General features: G+C 41.8%; 1 protein-coding gene across 1 annotated transcript in view; it reads right to left on the reverse strand.

The window, feature by feature from the left end:
* The window catches only part of SLC44A5 (solute carrier family 44 member 5), a 164,512-nt gene extending 146,787 nt beyond the window's left edge, over window positions 1-17,725 (reverse strand). The window contains exon 1 of the mRNA XM_081008982.1: window positions 17,165-17,725. Within this exon, the coding sequence (XP_080865108.1) occupies window positions 17,165-17,201 (37 nt within the window). The 5' untranslated portion in view covers window positions 17,202-17,725. The remainder of the gene's footprint in view (window positions 1-17,164) is intronic.
* Window positions 17,726-17,798: the final 73 nt, after the last annotated feature.

Here is a 17,798-nt window from a genome sequence, read left to right on the forward strand (position 1 = left end):
GCCTTAAAAAATATTACTAGAAATTTGGGTGGGCTCAGAATTGGGCAGACATCATATACATAAGATTAATCACAAGCAAACTCCATCACAATGTTATTGAAGGCAGCCACCCACAACAAAGTAACACAAAGATTATTAGAGTGATAAAATCATCTAACAAATTAATTTCAGCATCACACAAAACACTGAAACTAAATGGGTTGGGGAATCAGTTAGTTGTTTCCAAAATATCATCAGAGAGGGAGTCTGATGCATGTGTAAAGGGTAACATCCTTGTAGCTGGCATTAATTAATCCAAAATAAGATCCTGTTTCATAGTCACTAAGGACAATTAAAATCCCCTCTTGACCCATAAATGTGTAGTTAAGACTCCTTGGGAAAGGGGAAGAATCTATCCTTTAACCGCCTTGTTCCGACTACAGCTGGGAAGAGCAGGAAATTTTCTCTTAAATAATAAAAGATGGAAATGAAGCCAGAACAAGAAATAGAATATACTACTTTCAATTGCACTCTAAAGTACCTACACCTATCCAAGATTAGCAAGGGAATGTCCCTCACAGCTTCCACAGTTTTTAGGAAAACTCTTTTTTAAATAGAAATCCCTCTGAGAGACAAAGAAAGATGTAAGATCTTGAATGAGATGGAAGATGAATGTGTGTGTGTGTGTGTGTGTGTGTGTATAATGGTGTTTCCGTGCACTGCTCTGGTTTGCCAGAAACGGCTTAGTCATGCTGGCCACATGACCCAGAAGCTGTACGCCGGCTCCCTCAGCCAATAAAGTGAGATGAGCGCCACAACCCCAGAGTAGGCCACGACTGGACCTAATGGTCAGGGGTCCCTTTACATATATGTGTGTGTGTGTGTGTGTGTGTGTGTATATATATATATATATATATATATATATATGAGAATATATAGCTGTTTTCAAATGATCAACTCCTGCCTTAGAAAGTCAGGAAGCAGATATGCTTGTACTGTACTCTGTGCATAGATATGAAGTCCCTTACTATTTGCTTCCTATGTGTGTCCCCACGCCGGCATTCCCACCTCCCAGACTTGTATGAAGGTGCTATGTTCAGATATATGGAGGCCACACACATCTTGGCTTAGATACTGTGCTGGAAAGTAATGATCCAAAAACAGAACATAGACTAGAGGTCAGCAAGATAATAAGAACCTGTCCCCACCCCCCAGGAGGTACTTGAACTACCATATCCCTGGCCATTGACCATGGTGGCTGGGGATGATAAAATTTGGAAGGACACAGATTTTCCATCCCTGATGAATCACATATGATGGCCTGTGTGCTTGATAATCACACTGCTTTTTTCTTAGGAACCAACAAGAACAGGAAGCTTATTGATGGACCACAATGCCTGCCTGGAAAGGTGCGTATTGAGTCATAAATTGTGATAACCTACATAAGCATAAAGCTAGTTGGACTCACAATTATGAAAATAAACTATGAACAGAAGTAAAGTGCTGTAAATATTCAGTCCACAAATCATAATATATCCAACTTCCTTATAAAGAATGTAAGATTCAATTTCTTAAACATATTTATGATGCACTGCTATGAAAAGTGAGGCACAGCTCTGAAACAATAATACATACCTCCCCACCAGCTTGACATTGTTAAACTACAGTGATCAATAGGCATGAAATACTTTATCCAGTTGTTGTTGTTTTTTAAAAAAGAAAACATGGCAAGTATTTCAGAGGGGGAAAGTCTGAATACTTATGAAGCAGATAAAAAACATCTAATGCTGCAGTGACACAATTAGCAAGCAGAACATAGCTACTACTGTATTCCAAAGCTAATGTTGGTTACTATGCAGCAGTTGTATTAATGATTATGCAAGTTAGTTCATTTGTACCTAATCAATGGTCTCCTGAATTTAGTGAAATACTAAATATTTCAGTGAACACAAGTTAGAATTCACACAGAGAGAGAGGGAGAGAGGGAGAGAATGCGAAAACATCTATTTCTTCAAACTTCATGCTTATGTCTGCTCACATTCCTTGTGGCAGAGGACTTCCAAGCTGAGCTCACATTACATGCATGTGCTGTCTTCTAAAATACACACTCATTTAATAAATAAGGAGTTGAAAATGTTTCCATAATGGCCATGCTCTCCTGAATTAACAATTGGGTGCTTTGCAACTGACTGCTGCTTGAAAAAGAAATGTCATTGTAAAATGTTTTTTGTTTTTGTTTTTAAATTGCCAGCATTTTTACTCATCCAGGTTTGATTCCCATGCCATGGTGAAATGACCACGGAAAATTTGTCCTGGCATATAAATAAACTAGTGGGACAATGCTTAATTTATTTGCCAAAATCTGTATACCCCTTGATTGTAAATACAACCTCAAAACATCCTCTAAACAGTTTCATCTTAATTTCTACCTGAAAAGAGATGATGTTTTGTTCTTTCATGAGACAGGAACAGCATGGAAGAAACAGAGTCTAGATTCTAGAATGTATTCCATATGCTATATATCTTGAAATGGGTTCATCTGAATCTTGTTGCTGTTTATAGGGAAGACTACCTTAGAGGCGAGGTGCACTACCATTGCCACACCTGTGTCTTTTCAAAGAATGGTACCTTTATAATGAGTGCATGTGGGAATACCCTGTTCTCTTCACAAAGCTATCACTATAATCAGCACCTTGTTGAACTTTCTGGGTAATGGAAAGTCTAATGCAAAATTCACATGATGGATAATGTCACCTGTTGAAGCCATAACAGAGACATTTCCTGTGAACAAGCTTCACTTAAGTGCATCTGTATGTCCCTGAAACCTACAGAAACCTTGAAGTCACCTGTCATGTATGATCTAGGTGAGATTCCCACATTGCAGGGGGTTGGACTAGATGACCCTCGGGTCCCTTCCATCTCTAAATTTCTGTGATTATATGATTCCTGAATTATTATATGGCTGAATGTTTATTTTTATTTTTTATTAAATTTGTTAGCCACTTTATCTTGCCCAGGGCAGCCCAAAGCAACATGCAGCCAAACAGACAGACCCCCACCAAACTGCAGAGATACATTAAAACCAAGAGGAAAAAAGAAATGCAATAATAAAACATCCCACTCACTTCTACAAGGTGTCCATGTCCATGGCTACATAGGAGAGGATTTCTACATGTTAAAATATATGTCTGATGTATTTCTTCAGCTATTTGAAATCATGAAATAGGTTTGTCCCCCTGCCCTTCTTTTTAAAGTGGAAAATTACAGACTACATGCCATTGTTATTTTCAGTATCTGGAACCTGTTCTATACCATGCAACTGTTACAGCTGCTGATTGGCCCCTTCTATCAGCAATTTTGTTGTTGCTGCCAAATCCCCTGGCAAGGAAGAAATCAAAAAGCACTCCTTGAGTGCCACTTTGAACTCAATGAGGTATCCCTGTGATATTATGTCTTAACACCCAACTGTTTCTGAAGATATTCTTCCACTCTGAAGAGAAACTGGCTAGCCTCCCTCCCACTATGATCTGTGGGAAGGGGCAGGCATGAATCAGTCACTCTTTCTGTTCCAGGGCTGGTGGCTAGAGCAGCTGCGAAACAAAGCTTGCTTTGTTCTTGCTTTCTGATTTTTAGCCGACTTTGACTGAAACTTGGGCAGACTACGCTCCTGATAGCAAAATCTCTGCTGCCCTGGACATTTCCCTGAAAACAAAAGGAAAACTTTGGGGATCGCTTTTTATTTCCCACTAATTTAATGTTACATCGTGCTACACCAAATCTCTGAGTGGTGCAAGATACCAAGGGGTTCCAGACGTTTACCCAACGTTTGTGTCTTCTTTTGGAATGAGGCACTGTGTATACTGTGGTGTCCTTATGATATATGGTTTATTTCCACATATATCTTGTTTCTCCCATACCTACAGTCTTTGATTCAATGAGAAGTCAAATATTGGTCTGACTCTCTCTCTAGCTTGCTGCTTTGCCTTTAGCTCCCATCACTGCAAACTCTATGCCCTAAACTCTGGCTTTCTTCTTTGAACTAACCACAAGTCTGGGGAGGGGGGCCCACCTGCTTTCAGTCTTCTTTGTTTCCCTTAATGGCCCATCACCCAGGAGATCACCTCATCAGAAAGCTAGCCTGGTTTATATTTTCATACTTGCTGAATCCAGGGGTTAGAAGGGTCTTAAAATACAGCCCACCCCCCTTGCCCCAACTCATGACATCAGTAAGAAGCTTATCAGTGATTGTCCAAATAGCCTTTTGCTAGAAAAAATGGGAAACTATCAGGCAAGTCCTAGGTCAAGTCATGTCCAAGCCAGAGAGTCTTCAAACCATCACTCCTAATGCCATGACACAAATTTTCAGTCAGTCCTAATTTATGCTGGCATTAGCCTTACAAGCAACCACTCCTGAAAGCTTGTTAAATACAAGCTTGATCCTTTCATCTTCCTGAACCTGAGCTCTGAGATAATCTAACTAAAAGAAAGGTGCTCTGGAAAAACAGGAACATGGGCATGGGCACCTTGAGAGCTGTAGCTGAGGTTTCAAAACTTATATTCACAGCACCGTCCAACTTGCAGTCTATAAGATTCTTAGACTGAATATGGATACCACTTGGAGAACATAATTATTTAACAACGTGGCAAATTCAGCATCCATTTTTAGAGCACAAAAATGTGCTGGCCTGGAACAGCAGGACCAGTTCAGATGCCATGGCAAAAGTTGTAGCAATCGCTTCCAAAGAAAGCGCCTTCACAGAGGAATATTATATATGTACACAAGTCTGCAAAAATGTCTGTGGAAAAATATGTTGCACTGCAGCAATGGTGATAAGAAGTAAACATGTCCTGGGCTGACAATGACAAAATTGTGTTGTTCTTGTTTCATCACAGAGAATAATGAACTTTCATGTTCCAAAACTAATAGGTAATTTTGCTGCTGAGAGGGAAAGGCTGCAGCTGTGGTACATCACTTGTACTATACACAAATCCTTGATAAGCTTCTTGTCTCTTAGCTGCATATGAGATTGTGACTGATGACTACAGAAATACAAGCTCAAGACTGATGGCATTAAAGTGTATGAAGCACATTTAGCATTGTTACTGATGATGCTCTTGATGATGCAATCATTTTTGTATGCCTCCTGCATTAAGATTTATTACACATTTTTCACCTACGCTTTTCATTTCCATCCCTCCCCCACCCAAAAATAATGCTGTGCTGTCAAAGGTAACAAAATCACCTTATTTCAAGGTCTATTGATAGTGTATTTTTCTGGTTTGGCCTACGATCTTATACCTACTTACCTGAGAGTAAGTCCAACTGAACTCGATAGGAGATGTGTATGGGATTGGACTGCACAATGTATAAACCTTCCATCCCTGTAACAGCACAGGGTGCAACAAATTTAACAAAAGGCATAATCCATAGTGTGGGCAGCTGCAGCCAAGGTTAAAAAGAGAAAAGTTATGAATGTGTTTGAATGCTCCCTGCTGAAATCAATGGGACTTAAAATAGACCCTTCCCACATATGCTAGGCTGGGTCATCCTCTTAGTATTTCAATATTAATAAAATACAAAACATAGAGTACTTGAAAAAGCACATCCTTTTCCAACAAAAAGTGCTTTGCTCCGTTTTCAGACAATGCTCTGGCGATCTTGTAGTGAAAGCAGGTTTCAGAGCCCAAAACAGTCCTTCTCGCATGCTCTTTGCAGCTTGGTGCTGTGTAAAGGACCAATGGAAATCTGTGAGCTAAGGCATGTTTAACTCTGCACAAGATCATGCTAACACCAGATGCACTGAAAACAGAATGGCACTCTGCTTTATTTCTAAAAGTGCATATACTCAGAACAACATAGGTGTTTACTTCATATATACCAAACCTTAACCTTGCCATTCTTAAGCTATCATATGTGGGAAGTTGTACTTCTTTAGTAAGATACTGAAGTTCACCACAGTTACTACAATGGAACATGAGGTGAGGGAGAGGGATGTCTCCAATGTATGCAGGTCACAAGCTAAACATTATTTAGAAATATATAGCTGTGTGTGATTCAGCAGGCCCTGTCCACCACACTTTTCACAGAGATGGATACCCAACAATGCAGGTAGGACATTGTAGGTAGAAACTGTTAATCAGATGTTTATGGCCTCTGAACATGAAACAAATTCATTTACTGCTGTTATGGTGCTTAATATTCATACATCTATCCTTGACAAAATTATCTAATCCTTTTTTTAAAAAAACTCTGCTAGTGCCCATCACATCTGTCATAATGATAATCATGCTACAATATTTACGTGTTAATTATGCACTGCAACCTTCCAATTTATCTGTCACTATCATTGAGTGGCAAAGTGGTTTTGTGGGGGTTGCATAGCGAAAGATCTGTATTACTCGTGTAAGCTTCTTAAGTCTGAAGACCACCTGTTTCTTGTATAAGTTGCATGTCAGTTAGAACTTATCAGTCCAAGAAGTATGAAAAAACAAATGCTATTGTTTTGCAAAGAAGCCCACTGTTAAGTCAGGCTATTTTATTTAGAATGTGCTTCTTTATTAAAAGTCCTATAGAATTCACACAGTGGGTGGGTTTGCATGTTGTGGTAAACTGTGGCTAGTGGTAAACCATGGCTGCCAACCTTATTCCTTTACATTGGAGATCAGGGGCAAAAAACCACAATCCTTGACTTAACCTCATGTCCAAACCAGGAGTCATGGTTTGTTTTGCTCCACACAAACCATAATCTAAAGATATTATTGGCTTACCATTTAACCATGGCTCGCTGCGATGTTCAAACACAGCTTTAATAGGAATTAACTTGTCTAAAACAAAATAATTTCACAAACAAGTGCAATATATGTATGTATGTACATTACAAAGTCTGGATTAAGCCTGTTATATTTATTGGGATTTGTAAAACAACAAAATTTAGATATAGAGATGTGCATTTATGTACAGTGCACATTGGCAATATGTTGGCCATCTACTGAATGCTATTATAACATCCAGGGGTGCCAACTTGAATAAAATATTGAGGGGAGCAGGTAGGCCCTCCCCTGCATTATCAATCACATGATGCGGCACACACACACCATTTGAATAGCCATGTCCATCAACTTTGGAAGGGACCAGCCCCCTCAAATACTTTGGGGGGGGGGGCAAATGAACATCAGCCCTTAGCAGTTGGCTCACATGTTAGCATCTAATTTGTAGATTAGCCTTCTGCCACATATTAGCACTTTTGGGGAATAAAGAAGCAGAGGAGCTCAAAACTATTCTCCTTTCATAGGCACCTAAGCAGAGTAGTGTACGTACATGGGGCTATTTCCATACTGGTACAAAACAAACTGTGAGAGGACCTGAGGTCCTATTACAATGAATTAGTTACACACCACAAGTCCAATTATAATAAGCTCACAATGACTGTCCAATGGCAGGCTCACATGATCTCTTCTTTTGGTTTGGGGAACAGAGAACAAAGCCCTAAGTATAGATAAGTATTAATTAGTCTTATATTAATAAATCAATTGATTAATGGTGGTTCTGTTATATTTACTGAATTGTTCCATTTCATATAGGGTTTGATTGTTTTTGTTACACTGTTGTTGTTGTTTTATGGCTCCACGCATGACTGTTAAAACATTTAGAAAAGTCTACTCTCAATGAACTAATCAGCATTTCATAGAAATGCAACAATGATTGCTTTTGCTATTCAAATCAGTACAAGGAAACATTCAAATAGGCAGATAAAGTGACTGCCTAGCTGATGGTGAAAAAACAATGCAAGACTGAATGGCGTATAGCTAACATGGGTTGACACCTGCAGCTGTATTCCATTTCTCTTTATTCCACCAGCATCTCACCTCTCTATAAGGATTGCCTCCTGTTCAGAAACTGGGTATGCATCGTTCAGCAGCTGTGTACAGCTTAGCACAGCTACTCTTCAGATAGGTTGTGAGCTTCCATTTGTCATCATCAGCTAACCAGTACACTCTCAAAGTACAGTATACAATTACAACAAATCAAAACAACTGACCATAGTTAAAAGCAGTAGAAAAACAAATATGTTTGGGGCTAGGAAAAATAAAAACACTGTAGAAGGGTTAGAGCACTCTTCTACAACTTGGCGCCCTCCAGATATTTTGAACATGCTGGCTAATGGCAAATGCAGTTCAAAATGTTAAATTGAAGAAGGCTGCTCTAGGACTAGAGACTAAAAGGGTTTTCACCTGATGTCTAAAAGACAAAAAATCTCGGGATGCAGCCTGTTGAAACTGTATTGCCTCACATAAATATGGGGCTGGGGGGAAAAAAGAATGTCTCTTTCCATTTGCAGAAGAGACCAAGATCCAGGAAGGATCACACTAGGCAAAGGGGGGGGGAGAGAAGCAATTTTCACTAATTCCGCTTCTGTCTGCATCCCCTAGCACCATTCCCCATGCTGTTCCAAGTGGGGGGGGGGGGGAGTAAAGGCAGAAGGGGCAACTGGCAAAAATCTGCCCATAGGTTGTCTGGATCCATAGGTTAGGTAAATCTGGATTTATCACGTCTGATTTAATATATTTTGCCAACACTGCCAGTGGTGGTGTAATGGTTAGCTTGTCAAACTAGGACTGGATGACCTGAAGGCAGTCGCTCAGCCTAACCTATCTCACAGAGTTGTTGTGGGGATTAAATGAGGAGGGGACAGATCCACCTTGAGCTCCTTGGAGGAAAGGTTGGATATAAATGCAACAAGAAATAATTAAATGCATCCCAATCCTTTCCTCATGCTTACTAAGGAGGAGGCCCTACTAAGTTTAATGGGCTTTATTTCTAGATAACTCTGCATATGACTGCAGTCTGTGATGCAGATACCTGGAAGCTGACGTGAATTTTAATTTGTTTTAGGATTTTAAGTTCTTGTGTGTGTTAATGTATCATATTTTTTTATTATTTTATGGTTTTATCTTTTTGTAAAGTGCTTTGAGGGGGTTTTTTTACAATCAAGCAGTGTATAAATTTTATGAATTGATAAAATAAATAAAAGTAAAATGCAATTATTTAGAAGCCAGTGTCGTATGTTTCATCAGCATTTGTCTTATATACCCTCCCCTGACAGGTTGCATACCCACAACCTGAGACTTCTCCTGCCCAGAAATTGTCACAGTGGTACCTCAGGTTAAGTACTTAATTCGTTCCAGAGGTCCGTTCTTAACCTGAAACTGTTCTTAACCTGAAGCACCACTTTAGCTAATGGGGCCTCTTGCGGCCGCCGTGCCGCTGGAGCCTGATTTCTGTTCTTAACCTGAAGCAAAGTTCTTAACCTGAAGCACTATTTCTGGGTTAGCGGAGTGTAACCTGAAGCGTATGTAACCCGAGGTACCACTGTACTTCTCTTTCCTGCTTCAAGTCCCTCTTAGAGCTAGGAGACAGCAGGATGGGGGAAGGTGAGGAATCTACTAACCCATCTGTTGCCAGAACAGCTTCTTCTTCTGCCACATCCTATGTGCCTTTCTCTGTCTCAGACTGCCCTAACTCTTCTTCCTCACCTTACCTTGGCTCCTGCCTTGTGGGTGATGACAAACCCCATAAATTGCTGGCCCCCTCTCCTGGGTCACCCCCCTGACCCTCTGCCTTTATTAGTCGCCATGGCCTTTTGTGCACAGAGAAATAAGAAAAACCTTCCTAAACATTGATTATTTCTATGTCAATAATTCTTTTGAACTTTCAGCCTTAAAACAATGTAGCTTTGCTGAGAATAATCCCACTCGGTGTGACTTCTCATGATTACAAATGTTGCCTGTGTTCTTAAGTATTTGCATAATTAAAATCATAACAGCATCCTAAAGCACAAACAAGATAATAATGTTAACAAAACTGTACATAACCTGTCATTGTACCAAAGGCTCAAGTTTATATATAAAAATTTAAATATAACAGTATTTCCTGTTTTATATGCATCAATATATATACAGTTTATTCTATGCAAATATTCTATATATTTTAAGATTATTAAACATGCAATACAAAAATGATACATGCCTTAAAACTCCCTACAGACATATTTATAGAATATCTTAAGATAGTTTCTATCTGCATAATGCTTTGTTGAAGTCCTTACTATTTAGGTTAAACAACTCTAAAATACATATTTACAATATGACTATAATATATCCAAAATGTCATTGCATCTTGTTGTATCTCATTTTGCACACTTATAGGAGGGATTTCTGTATCTGGTCCTTTCAATATAGCCTTTCAGTTCAACAATGAGAAAAAGAATAATCCAGCAGCCAAATCCTGCTTGGCATAATTCCCAGCTGACATGAATAGGATGCAAAACCTTAACAAATTGAAAAGTAAGCCAAGAGAAGCTGTGAATATACGCATATTTCATGATGAACATGTTTATTTGTCTACGTAATATATAAAATTGCTCAACAAGTTTTAAATGTGGTTATGCTTTGAGCTATACAAAGTACATCAGATACGTACGAAAAGTAAACACACAATGTTAGCCACAATTAGGATTTTTCAAATGTGAAAGTATTTTATTGAAGCTCAACATGAGAAACACATAGAACTATGTGGCAAAGAAGTAAATACTGTGAAGGTGTCCCCATAACAAGTAGTCATTACAAGTGAGGTCCCAATGACTTCTCACATACCAGTTGGTAATAAACAAATTGTGATCAGTGGGCAACCAAGGCTACAGATCCTCAAATTCCTGCCTATAGTTTCCAGAGTAAAAAGTAATAAAATTACACACTGATAGTCATAAACTATTGATGAGGAGGGAAATAAGCAAAATGAATAGTTTACATACATGTAAACTAAAAGCAACCACTTTGCAATATATCCAACTCTGTGGTGATTCCAGTTCTGCTTGGATAATACCTGGGGAGTGTTCTTCAGCCCTGTGGAGTCTTTAATGTGGGTTTAATTTAAATGCTGTTTAACATCTACATGAAACAACTGAGTGGGGTCATCTGGAGTTTTGGAATACATTGTCAGCAACACGCTGGTGACACGCAGCTCTATTTGTCTATCTCTCCTTTACATCTGCAGGTGAGGCAGTGGATGTGCTGGACTGCTGTATTTCCTCAGTAAAGGACTGGATGAGAGCCAACAAACTGAAACTCAATCCAGATAAGACCAAGTCACTGTTAGTGGTTCCCTAGACTGGATGGATGGGAGGGTTGCTTGCTCTTGATGGGGTTATACTTCCTCTGAAGGAGAGGAAGCTTGCGGGTATCTCTGGATCCTTCACTGTTGTTTGAGGCTTAGGTAGCCTCAGTGGCGCAGAGTGCCTTCCATCAGCTTCAGCTGGTGGCCCAGCTGCACCCCTATCTTGTCAGGGATAGCCAAACTTATACTTACTATGCTCTAGTAAACTCTAGGATAGATTATTGCAACATGTTATTATGTAGGGCTGCCTCTGAAGACAGTCCAGAAACTTCAGCTGGTGCAGAATTTGGAGGCCAGGTTCAGACCCTCCAAGTGTCCCTATTTTCCAGGGATGTCCAGGATTTAAGAAAGCCTTCCCAGTTTCTGATTTGATCCCAGAATGTCCAACTTTTCCTTAGGATGTCCCTGTTTTCATTGGAGAAATGTTGGGGGGTATGGAGGTTGCTCACTAGTGCAAGATGAATTCAGCATATAATGCCAATCCTGACATGACTGCATTAACTGCCAGTTATTATTGACCTGTAAAGCCTTAAACCGCTCAGGACCACAATTCAGGACCACATATTTACACTATGTGCAAGGTGATTATTGTTTGTATGGTATGTATTTTTGTGCTTTTATATTGTAATCCTCTGTGTGATCTTTGGATGAAGGACAGTATAGAAATTTAATTTAATAATAATAATATCATTAGAATCTTGCAAGCTCCAATGAAATAACCCATTTCCTTTCCCATTTTACAATTCAGGACTGGAGCTAAGAGGGTAAGTTGCTTACAGTAATTCTCAGCTGGGTTTTGCACCAATACATCCATTTTTATTTCCAACAGTTCACCTATTGATTTACAAATTACTCACATGCCATTTTTATTTCAGAAAAGAGATCTTAACAAATGTGTATTTCTATATTTCATGGATCTTCTTCCCTTTCAAATGTATTCTACTGTGAAAGAGGCTTATAAAGACTTTTAGGTCATGTTTAAATGCATTGTACCAAACAACTGTGGCACCAACTGTACCACCAGTTAAATGTACCAAGCATCTATGGTACAAGTGCTTGATGATAAGAGAGAATAGAAGATAGAACTAAAGAGAATCATTCTGATGTTATGGTACCAATTATTGACCCGCTATAAATAAGCACAAATATTCTTGGCTCATGAAATTAGGGTGGCCTAAATTTGTATAAATGATCAACTGTCAGTTCTGTATTTGCAACTAGAAACTGATCAGAAGTCAACATGGCGTGCATGTAAGATTAAGAAGTAGTATTACTGTCATCATCAACAACAATGTGATTCATATGCTCAGAAAATGATCAGCAAGATTATTTTGCTGATGTAATTCCAATCATGGCCAGCCAGGGCCAGAGCAAGTGTGTGTCAGCTTAAATCAGTTTAGTCCCAATACATTGGTTAGAATAATTCATTTTGAATAGCTTGTAGATTGAGGTCTGCTTTTATTCTTTTACTTCTCACAAATCTTCCCTTTGAAAGTATCATGAAATATTTATTTTTTGTACCTTCTGAAAAGACATGTCAGCTATTCAGATTATTTAAGTGCTGGGGACTATTTCCAAAATTTTATGTACACACTAATAGCATGTGTAACAAAAAAAGCAATGTAAGAAATTGCCCTGCATGGTCCTAAGTAACTGCATTTTATAATATACAAAAAGCAGCCTGTAATTACACTGATAGATTTCTCCCTACAGTGCCAGCTGTATAAACTTTGCTTTGACAGAGGCATATTTCTTTTTCATTGAGTTAGTACAACAGTTTACATCTAAGGGACATTAAAAAGTTGCAAGGTATGAAACATGGGAAACTAGTTATTTTCTATTGATTAAAGAATGTAGGGAAGGGGGGCATTTATTATAGACATTTATTAGGGGGAGGTAACTGGTAAAGGAATGTAACTTAGATAAGAGAGTTCAAGCAGCTTTACCTCATCTATTTCATTTTAATCCCACAGTTTTGAAGAAGTGGGGCAGCAAAAGCAAATCCAGCAAAGTCAGAGCAAACATGACTTTTAAATGTGCTGAATGTGGATATCCCTTGCAATGAAAAGGATCCGTGGAAGGGTTTTCTACTGATGAGTGAAGACAAATTTGTGAATGAGGAAGCTGTGGGGAGGGGGTGACACTTCCATTGAACAGTAGGAATCTGTACTTCCCTATGTACTCCATCCACACAACCAGGAAACAATATCTGAAATAAGATATATAGTGTTATGAGTTTGGGCAGTAAGAGTAGGCTGTACACAGAGACCCTTCTAACCCCTGGATCCAGAAAGTGTGAAGATATAAACTGGATTAGATGATCGCCTGGGTGATGGAGCATTAAGGGAAACAAAGTGAAAGGGGCTCTGTGCAAGACAGCAAACAGGTGTGCCCCCCTTTTCAGTTAGTTAGAAGGACAAAGCCAGAGTTGAGGTCTAGAAGCAAAGCAGCAAGCTGGGAATAGCCTTCAATCCAAGGTTACAACTACTGGAGAAACAAGACCCTTTTGGGGTGTTAATGCTGTGAACCCTTCCACCATAGGCTCAAATCGTATATTTGTCTAAATAAACCATATATCATAAAGACACCACAGACTCTGCTGTGCCTTGTTCTGAAGGAAACGCAAACTGTGTGTAAGCACCTGGAACCCCTGTAATCTCGCACCACTTTGGAGACTGGGGTGGTGAGTGACACGGGTGTTAGAAGTTTTAACACTTGCTGGATCAGGGTTAGAAGGGTCTTTGAATATGGCCTACTCACACACACCCAAACTCACAACAATATCATAGTGTAAACAACATGCTTCCACGTTTATCAAAGTCTTCTTCTGTGCAGCTTTAATAGCCATTAGTGCAAAGGGTCTGGGACAAAAGAACCTAAGAAAACCCCTGCTTGATTAGGTCAAATGCTCATCTAGCCCAGGATTCTATTCTCACAGTGGCCAACCAGATTCCTTTGGGAAGTCAGCAAGCAGGACCTGTGCACAGAAGCACTCTTCCCACTTCTGATTCTCAGCTATCTAAAGGGGCTTCAATCAAGTTATAGTGATGAGATTCATTAGTTATTGTAACAAATATAAAAAGCATGTTTTTAATGCCAGAACTTTTTAGCTGGTAAAAACAACAAATGGTTTCAAATGGCTTGACTCTTAAACTCTGTTGAACAGCCAACCATTAACATGGTTTGCTTTTTATTTGCAATAATCCAGAACTTTGCATGCTATAGCAATAATATGGGAAGCTACTTGAAATATTTCAAATTAAAAAAAACACCAAAACCATTCCCTTCTGAACTCCATTGCAGCTGAACTGAAAGTAAGAGAAAGGGTTAAAATTGCTAGATAGCTGGTATAATCTAATTGGGATTCCAATGCTCTCAGATGTTTGTCAAGACATTACTACTACCCAGTTCCAAGCCACGTTTTAATTCAGCATTCATCAGTTTCCTCTGGAAAAGGCCTTCAGCTTTTCCTCTATTATTTTCTTTGTAGCCTTGGAAACCACCTGAAAACACACTGTGGAGCAAAATTTCAAATTGCTGCTGTGGAATTTGAGAGAAATTGGATGTGATTTATTTTTCAGAAGATGAGGCTGAGGAAAAGCACTATTGGTCTCATCCGCTCAATCCCCTGGAGACTGTCTTTGCATGAAGGGAAAGTCCCTAATTTGCTGAGGATCTGAAACCCATCCGCTACCCTCACTGGTTTAGCCAGCCAGTTAAAGCTGTTCCCAGGGTGTGGCTGCTGTTGGGTTCTGACAGCTTCCAGGAGCCACAGGTGACAGCTGAGTGCAGGGTGGGGGACCAAAGGTGGACAAACTACCCCAGAAGAGGTACTACCTTTCCCCCAACACCCCATACATCCCAGTAGTTTTGTAAGTTTGCATAATTCATCAGATCTCATGGCTTCTCCTACACAAAAGGAGGCAATAAGATTTGAATGAACATTGTTTATTATGTGTTGTATGGTACACCATCAGACAGTCACACTGACACAACACTTTTTAGCTGTCACACAGAAGATGTAAAGTAACAACCACCACATTCTTGTGACTCAGTTCTCACTTCTGATACGTCTATAGCTGTGTGATCACACCACATTTTAAAGTCTGTTTAAAGCATATTTTAACAGCTTCATATAAAACATGGACATATCGGTTTCCCCACTGCAGTAAACCAAAATGTACTGTCCCTGTGTTAAATTAAATGTGCTAAGACCAAGGGTAAACATATTTCAGAAGATACTTTTTGGGAGGGAACTGAGTTTGGTTGGTTGGTTGGTTGGTTGGTGTTGAGCTGGAAAAGGGATGTGAAAGGAAAAAAACGGTTTCAATAGCTTTCATATGTTTTAAATTGGAATTTTATTAGATTTTGAAAGTATTAGTCTGTTACTGTAGACACAAATGGCTTAGCTGCTCTGCAAAACATCAAAGCCTCCAAATGGCATGGGATGCATAGAAAAATGCTCCAACTCTACATTCTCTAACTCCAGCTCCTTATAGGTTTACTTATTCCCTCTTATGCACCACAACACACACCATATTAACAGCACTCACCTATATCCATTTTTTTTTTTAATTTGGACACAGAAACAGCAGTCACAAATGGGGTTATTTGTTTATCACTACACCACAACAGCCTACACTACACCATCTACGTCTCCATTACAGGCATTCCAAGTCCTTAAAACACAGACCAAATTGTGCATCCTTGTTTCATTGGGTCCCCTCGAAAATAATCACCAGTGCACGCCATATATTTAATGCACAATTAAAGCTCATTATTTCCCTCAAATAATCCTGGGAACTGAAGTTTACCCCTCAGGGATCTATGGTTCCTAGCACCCTTAACAAACTACAGTCCCCAGCATTCTTTGTGCTTTAAATGTACACAGTTTAGACATGACATCCCTCCCCGACCCCACTGCAACTCTTGAGTCTAGTCTTTCCGGCTCCACACTAAGCCCTTACAGCTCAGCCTCAGCACCACATTTCTCAGCCTAACCTTTTATTCAAATCCCTCCTGCTCCTGCTGATACATCCACCCCACAAATCCAGCACCCCAGATTCCCAAGTCGGAAGCATCTCTCCAAATAGTCCTATTCTCCTAAACCCAACCCTGACACCGTATTCTCACCATATCTGCCTCCAAATCTCTCGTCCTTAACTCCTGGCGCAACAGGAGAAACCACTTCCCGCCTCCCTCCCCAAACCGAGGAAGCAGAGTTGTATGTCCAGCATCACCACCATCATTTCCTCCTCTTCCTCTTCTGGCTGCACACAAATATAAATAAATAAATGTTGCCACGGTGCTAATTTAAACCCCCTTTTCATCGGGTGGTGTGGGGGGGGGGAGAGAGGTGACTGACAAGCCCCAGCTGCCCACACCAAATCTCCTCAGCCTCGGCCGAAGCTCCCCAGCGCCTCGCACCCCATTTCCTGCCCCATCCCTCCCCCACCCCCGCTTCACCCCTCCCCAAATGTCTCCCTTCGCACCTCGTGGCCACAAGGAGCAGTGCTCGGTCCTCCCCCGGGAGGGATGACAAAGCGGCGGCGGCGGCGGTGCACCTGCCGGCTGCCCCCCCCCTGCTCCTCTCTTCCCGGTTACACGACCGTGAGGGAAGCGGCAGAGCAGCGCCTTTTGCCCCGGACTTGCCGCCTTTCGCCGTCGCTCCGCCAGCCTCAGTCAGCCCCAACTTTCCGACCTCCTCAAGGGCGCAGCAACAAGCCGCGCTCGCCTGAGTGAGGAAGGGAGAGAGAGGACGGGAGTGCAGGGGGGAAAGGAAGGCGCTCAGAAACGCGGAGGCGACCGAGGGACCTGCCCGGGTCCCTCCGCTCGCCAAAGGCAAACAAACTCCGGCGGCAGCGGGGCTGCGCGCGCCAAAACAGGCCGGAATGAAACCCAGGAGGAGCCGGCCCGGACTGGGCTGCGTCGCGGCGCCCGCCCCTCACTCTGCCCTCGCTGCGTTGCCGCCGCCGCCGCCGCCGCCGCCCGAGCACCCCTCGCCTCACTCACCGTAAGGAGAGGCAGCGGCGTCCCCCTTCCTAGCCATGGTCGCCCGCCGGCTTTCGGCTTCGTGGAGCCTGGAGCCCGGGCGCCTCTCTCCGCGCGCTGCTCAGCGTGTTCTTTGTTGCTGTGATGGCATGAGAGCAGGCAGGCAGCCGCAGTTGGGCTCTGAAGAAGCAGCAGAAGCGGCGGGAGCTACCGAGCGCTGGGTCGGTTGTTGTTTTTCCCCCTCCTCGCGCCCCGAGAGCGACCCCCCCCCCCCGCTCTCGTCGCTCCTGCGCTGGTTAAGGCAGAGGGGCTGCAGCAGGTAAACACTGAGGCGAGCTGTGAGGCGGCGGCGGTAGCAGCAGCACAGCTGCAGTTGCTGAATGCCTTCCCGGCCTTCCCATGCACGCGGGGAGGGAGGGGGCACGTGGGACTGCCCCCCGCGCCTCAGCCCGCCCCGCCATCCATATGCAGCGAGCCAGAGCCCCCCGAGGGCGCCAATGAGCCCGCCCACCGGCCAGAGAGGCTCGCCAACTTCAGGCCCGAGGGGCTTCTTCTGGGAAGCCTAACTTTGGCCACGCAGGGGCGTCTGTGCTTAAGGCCGGTGGGGGACAGTCAAAGGCGCGTTTACTCCTCTCTCCTCTTCCCCCCCTCCCCA

Source organism: Podarcis pityusensis (genome assembly GCF_964106645.2).
Source record: "Podarcis pityusensis genome assembly, chromosome: 6".
NCBI classification, from domain to species: domain Eukaryota; kingdom Metazoa; phylum Chordata; class Lepidosauria; order Squamata; family Lacertidae; genus Podarcis; species Podarcis pityusensis.